This window comes from Panthera uncia, assembly GCF_023721935.1.
Source record: "Panthera uncia isolate 11264 chromosome B2 unlocalized genomic scaffold, Puncia_PCG_1.0 HiC_scaffold_24, whole genome shotgun sequence".
NCBI classification, from domain to species: Eukaryota; Metazoa; Chordata; class Mammalia; order Carnivora; family Felidae; genus Panthera; species Panthera uncia.
Genome location: NW_026057580.1, coordinates 85,400,249 through 85,406,711, shown reverse-complemented (window position 1 = coordinate 85,406,711; position 6,463 = coordinate 85,400,249). Strand labels below are relative to the sequence as shown.

General features: G+C 39.0%; 1 protein-coding gene across 1 annotated transcript in view; it reads right to left on the bottom strand.

Annotated features, from left to right (window-relative positions):
* The window catches only part of LAMA2 (laminin subunit alpha 2), a 613,971-nt gene that overhangs the window by 30,995 nt on the left and 576,513 nt on the right, over positions 1-6,463 (bottom strand). The window contains exons 57-58 of the mRNA XM_049652971.1: positions 3,034-3,210; positions 2,636-2,804 (exon numbers count right to left, since the gene is read on the bottom strand). Of these exons, the coding sequence (XP_049508928.1) occupies positions 2,636-2,804; positions 3,034-3,210 (346 nt within the window). The remainder of the gene's footprint in view (positions 1-2,635; positions 2,805-3,033; positions 3,211-6,463) is intronic.

The window sequence follows — 6,463 nt, the reverse complement described above, 5'->3', positions numbered from 1 at the left end:
GAAAGGAAAGGAAAGGAAAGGAAAGGAAAGGAAAGGAAAGGAAAGGAAAGGAAAAGGAAGTTGATCGTTGGGGACCAGCAGGCTTCTACACCAATAAACCATACCAAGTCAAGATGGGCTGGCTGAGAGACCTGACACAACAGAATGAGTGGTACAAAGACCCTCAAGACTGTGGTTGACTGAATATGGTACATGATGACGAACGAATAGCATAATCCATTGATTTAAAATATTGAAGTATTCTCAGGCGCATCCTTAATAAAATCTGGTAACAGGCCACAGGAAGGAAAGGTACTGCTGTCGCCTCAACTGGGCATTCCATTTTGAGTAATATGGTCCATTCTAAGTGACATATTTTGAAAGGGATATTTCAAAGTCAAGAAATTGATCAGCGGAAATATGGGAATCAGAAATTAGGTCATATGAAGAATGCTTGAGATTATGGAATATTTACCCTAGGGGAAAAAGACTTCGCTAGTTTTTTCTTTTTCTTTTTTAATTGAAGTATCATTGACACACAACATTACATTAGTTTCAGGTGTACAGGGTAGTGATTTGCCAAGTCAACACCTTATGCTATGCTCACCACGAGGAAATGACTTCACTATTTTCAAATCCTGGAAGGGATGTTAGAGAAGATATAAGCTCAAAATATTTCTAGTGACAAGGAGCAGACTGGTTTCCAAAACAACCAGTTCCATCATGGAAACTAAGGAAGAAAAGAAAATGTTCAAGAGTTTTCAAAATCTGTGCTCAACACAGCATGTTCCACCCATCAACTGGCAAGTGCTATAAATACGATGCACACGCTGTTAAGAGCATAGTGAGATCCACCCTCTTGGATACGTTGGTGATGTGAATGTAAATTGGCGGAACCTTTGTAAAAAGCAACTCAGATATGTGTTGAGAACCTTAGATACATTCATCACTTGACCTTATAATTATTCATCTAAGAATCTATTTTAAGAAAATAAATGAGAAAGTTTGGCATACAGAGGCACTCATCAGAATATAGTTTCCAATAGTGAAAAACTGGAAGCACTCTAAATGGCCCACAATGAGTACAAAGTACAATTAGAAAGACAGAGTGTTGCAGTGATGAAGAGCCAGACTGTATCGTCAGACCTACTGGATTAAAATTCCTATCCTGCCATTTACTGGCTGTGTCAGCGGGTGGGTTACTGAGGCTAGGTCATTCTTGCCAACTCAGCTACAAGTGGGATGATATATCGTTTACAGAGCCATGATGAAAACCACGTATAATGTTGGATGGAAATTGTTTAGGCAGTGGCTGGCGCATAGTGAGCACTGAGGAACAATCATTACAATCATTACTGTCTAGTAATTATGCCATTTATCAAACGTTTCATATATACGAGACATTTAACAAACATTATTATTTTTTAATCCTCCTAGTCGCTCTGAGACGTATGTGTCCTTAATATACTCATTGTACAGATGAGAAGACTGAGGGATAGAATGGCTGAGCAGCTTTCTCAAATTCATACACATAGTAGACTGGAATACAGGATTGAAACCCACACTGTAATCAATGAAATGATCAGCTCCATAAAATGAAATATTTTTTGTGTCTCTTTGCATGTCACACCCACACACATGTATGTAACTGAAACAGGAAAACTGAAGGACCCCATAAACATCTTTCTGTTCCCTTTCCTGCTTCTATTCTTGCTAGGACCTGCACTCCCACCCCACTTTACACATGCTTCAGAATGCAAAGAGTGTATGTCCTCTTTGTAAGGGACAAGGAGTTCAAGATTTCTTTAGAATAGATAACATTTAAGGAAGGGCCCGGTGAGAATGACCAGAGGAAGCTATTATATGCGCATTCCAGATCCCCAGCCTGGACATATGGAAGCCAACGTTCCCTAGCTCCAAGGAATAATACCTGGGCCCTGGTCTCTGTTCTAACTTGTTCCTGGATGTCTGAGAGGCATGTACACTGGACCACAATTCTCAGTGAAAACCCCCAGACTCCAAACAAAGATGAGGCTCATATTCTTCTCCTTTCCGAGTCTCCCAGATGCCCTGAATGTGTCTGCTCTGTCCATATCTTCAAGAAACTCTGCTTTTACTTCCTACTGGCTCACGTTTGATTTCCATCCTTCGAGAAGCCACGGGCCCTCTTGGCTGGTCCTTTGGGTCCCTTTATGGGTCCCCAGAGCTAGCCTGTCAGCGTCACAATCAGACCTATACACTTGTATGACATTTAATTATTATTACCTGTTTCAAAAAAAAAAAAAACAATACCAAATTGTACATATGATATAAGATTTACTACTTAAAATGCAAATAAAAAGGGCTGGAAATTGTTACGGTTGTCTCTGTGTGGTGGTATTATAGGTGGATCTTATTTTGATTCTGTAGACATTTCTGCACTATGCTAACTTTTCAACTGAAAACACATGCCATTTTACAAGGAGGAAAATTTAAGGAGAACGATATATAAATCAAAGTAATCCAAGAAAGATATAGGGAGAACGGGTTTTCATAGACCAGTTTCCCTTCCTCTAATTCTAGAAGTAGAGCTTATGAGATATCCTGAATTATCTTCTCTCTGAAAACAACTAGAATACAGGTTAAAATTAGAAAGCAATAGCATAAAAATACTCACCTGTGCCACAACTGGGGTGGGTGTAGGGAAGGCTGGGGTGGGCATTGGCTCTGGCCGGGTAACTATTTCAGCTGGAATTTCTCTACCTTCATCCTCACGGGGTTTCTGATGGGCACAACGACCGATGTCTGCATTTTTGAAGGAGACAGGCTGTGCAAAGTCCATGGGGCTAATGGAATAGGATTAAAATGAAATACTTTCTATTAGTTTTTATCGTCTTGCTTCCTTACCATTGAATTTTTCCTCCCCCTTTTAAAGGCCAGCAGTGCAATTTTTAAAATCTAATGAGAAGGTCTTCTCTGGACGCCCCTCCCCCCACCACGCCATGGTTTTGTGTAGTGTAGATGCAACAGGGATCCTCATATTAAAAAAACCAAACAAACAGAAGAAGTACGTACACAGAGTTTATAACAAGGTTCCATACACAGCCTTCAAAAGGAGGAATATTTCTGAGCGGGGGAGGTTGAAATTCAGGTGGAGCACCCCCAACGAAAAGCTTCTTAACTTCAATTGCCTGTTCTACTGTCAGATTTTGCATATGCCTTCTGTCTTCATCGACTTGAACAGTAAACATGCTGAGAAAACATTGAAAATACACAGTATAAAACACAAAACATCCAGTATAATTGGAAATCAAACTCTTTCCTGCTACCCCTCACTCCTTCCTCCAGTAGCTTTTAAGTGAGCCAAAATTCGATAATTAGGATTTCTACACCAAGCTAACAATATTTTTTCTCAGGCTCTGTCCCTCTGCCTCCCCCCGCTCCATTTGCTCTCTCGGGAAGTTGATTGAAAGAAGGTAATAGTGGAGCTGTAACGTTAGCCTTGGCTTTGGCAACACTGGCCCCAAACACACAAACCCATAGAGCTGAGGCTTCTGTACAGTGCCGTTATATCTAATCGTATAAGGCTCAGTGGGTTTAGCACAGCGTGGGGTCACATTTTGTTTGGTTCTTTATTTCTTGGTTCGTGCTAGCTATTATCTTCTTGCTGGGGGACAAACTGTGCTCATGAGAGTTTGGATTGCAGGACTCAACAGCAAACACTTACAGGGCATTTTATAAAGAACATAGCTGCTGGCTTTTGAATAGAAGAGGCAGGCAAGAACATCATGCTAATTGTTCCTTGCCATAATTTTCCTTAGTGACTGTTTCATTAATTTCCCTAATTTGCTTATGAGAGATAACTCACACATTACTAATTGAGAACCTCATGTTACTTATTCACCATCCTTGGATCCTGGGGCAAAGAATCAAAGGAGACAAAAAATTCTGATGATGACAAAGACCAAAGGCATTTTTTTCTTTTGTTCTAGATGCAGGTTTTGAATTTCAGTCCCAAACAGTTGGCATGAGCTATTAGTCATAAGTATTAGTCACTAGCCCGAGGATCATGAATGGATTACTGAAAACTTACTACATATCTGGGGAGAAAACCAAAGTACTTAGTTGGAAAACTCAGTCCTAAAAGGCCATCTTGCTTGATTTTATAAAGAATAAAAACCACATGTGGAGCTAGAAATAATAAACCAGGGCAAAGACACTCTGAAATAGCCCTGAGCTATCGGTCCACTTTGAGACAGTTCAGATGTAAGAGAATGAAAAAAAAAAATTGATTTCATTGGTGCTCAAAATGTCATTGTTCAGGGGGTGTAGAGGGAGCAGGTTGGATTTATTTTCAAAGGAAACATAGGGGGAAATGACATATTGGTTTTTTACCAGACTCTGGAAGAGTGTGTTGGCAAAAATCAGGAGGTTCAACATTATTGCTAAGAATGCTGGTGTTTTATGAGACTTAGAAAAGCACTCACTTCTGGGCATGTGTGACTCACCGAGAAGTCTCCTTCCACACACACCTTTTTTTTTTCCTTTTGCTAAAAGCAACGTCTTACTAACATGACATAGCAATGCTCCTAAGAATTTTAATGAGGGGTTTAAGCCACTATTAAAGATTGTCTAAGAGAGCAAATCTCTGTTCTTGATTAGAATTTTTAAAAAGCCAGAGGCCCTCATGTTTCTGATGTAGACTGTCTAATCTGGTTCTGTCCCCACGACCATTATAGTGGTCTTTTCTTAGTAGATCGCAGGGTAGAGATACAGAATGAACACGAGCTTTCGGGAGGAACAGACTGGAATTGAGTATTAGTGCAGAAGCTTACTGTGTGACCTGGGCCAGTTATTTAATCTTGCTCAATCTTATTTCATTCATTTATAAAATGAGGATAAAAATACCTGCTTTAAACCATGGAAAACATTAATTAAGGGATTGCACTGAAGCTGTATTACTTAATAAGGGCATTACTAGAAGACTATAGCTGAATCCTGCTTGTATTTTACATTCTAGGAGCATCAAATCTAGATTATTTATTTAGGTCTTTTTTAAAGGGGAACATTACCAATATGTCCATTGGGATTCTGGTGTCTTTCCTGTTGTTTAAGTATTTATTCAATAACTCTTTACTGAGGACCTACAATGTGCAAAAAGCACTACAATAAACATTACTATTAGTATCATGATAAGTTAGCTGTATTTTCTTACAAGTTCAACAGTTGATTCTTGGAGTTTCACAATTGAATATTTTATTACTTACATTCTGTTTCTTGTTTGTTTGGAGTATTGGTATAAGATTTTGTTTTCAATCTTATACCAATTTTCAATCTGCCAAATGGGTTATAGAAGATATTAAGGGAAGTACCCTGACATTTGTAATCTACATGCAAAACAAAATCTGCAATTTTATTTTGATTGAACGTATTTTGGATGGTAAGAAATATTTGGGTTGCAGTGTCCAAATCATGAGCCCATTCTGGAAATCCAGATTATTCCTGAAGTATCTGGTCTAACTTTTGTGGCCTTTAGCCCAATTCTCTACCTGTATTGAAGAATGCTCTCACAAAGGAGAAAACCACTTCCTTATGCATCTACTCCAGGCTGTTAGGGCTTTAGGAAGAACTACTGGCCATGTAACTGGAGTCCAAGAGAAGGTTAAGAGGGCAAAACCCTTACAGGAGGTAGAGATCTCTGGAGTACCATGGAATTAGACACCAAAGTAACTCAAATGAGATTTTTGCAGAGGAAGGGGTAGAAAAGGAGAGAGAGAGAGAAAGAGGAAGGATAAAGAGAGATAACAGGGGAGAGAGAAGAGGGCCAGGACAATCTTGATTGCCTCTCAGTTTGGTAAAAATCCAATGATTTTGTGAGGTCGTATGAAAATTAACATTTTATCCGGGGCTTTTCATTTAAGAAAGAAAATGTCATAATTGACATTTATGATCTGAATGGTGTTAGGAGAAAGCAAGCATTTCCAAATTAATGAGAGTATCATAATCAACATGAAGTAATACAATCTTTGAGGTCACAAAAAAGGGTAAGAATAAATAGTTGGCAAGCACAGGTAGAGGTGTGAAAATCATATACACCTGGGTTTAAATCCTGGCTCTGTTATTTACTAGTTACATGATTTGGGGCAAGTTAGTTAATATTTCTTCATCTGTGATGGAAGGATATTAATGCAGATTTCACATACGCTTAGCACAATCAAAGGAAATAATCTGTGTCTCGTATTTGACACAGAGCGTGTCACAGAATGAGTATGAAGCATTAAAGAATGTTTCTGGGTGAAGTTGTTAGGGTCATTAGTGATCTCTGGTTAATCAGTTAATTGGGGCACTTACTTAAAGGATAGGCGATGCTTATGTTTTGACCTTAGAGTGCTGAATGAGACATTATGGTAGCAGATGTGTTCTTGCTTTGCCACAGAGTTCAGTGACTACCCACTAATATGCCTAATACATTATCCTTTAATTAACAGCGAATGGCAAAACTGTT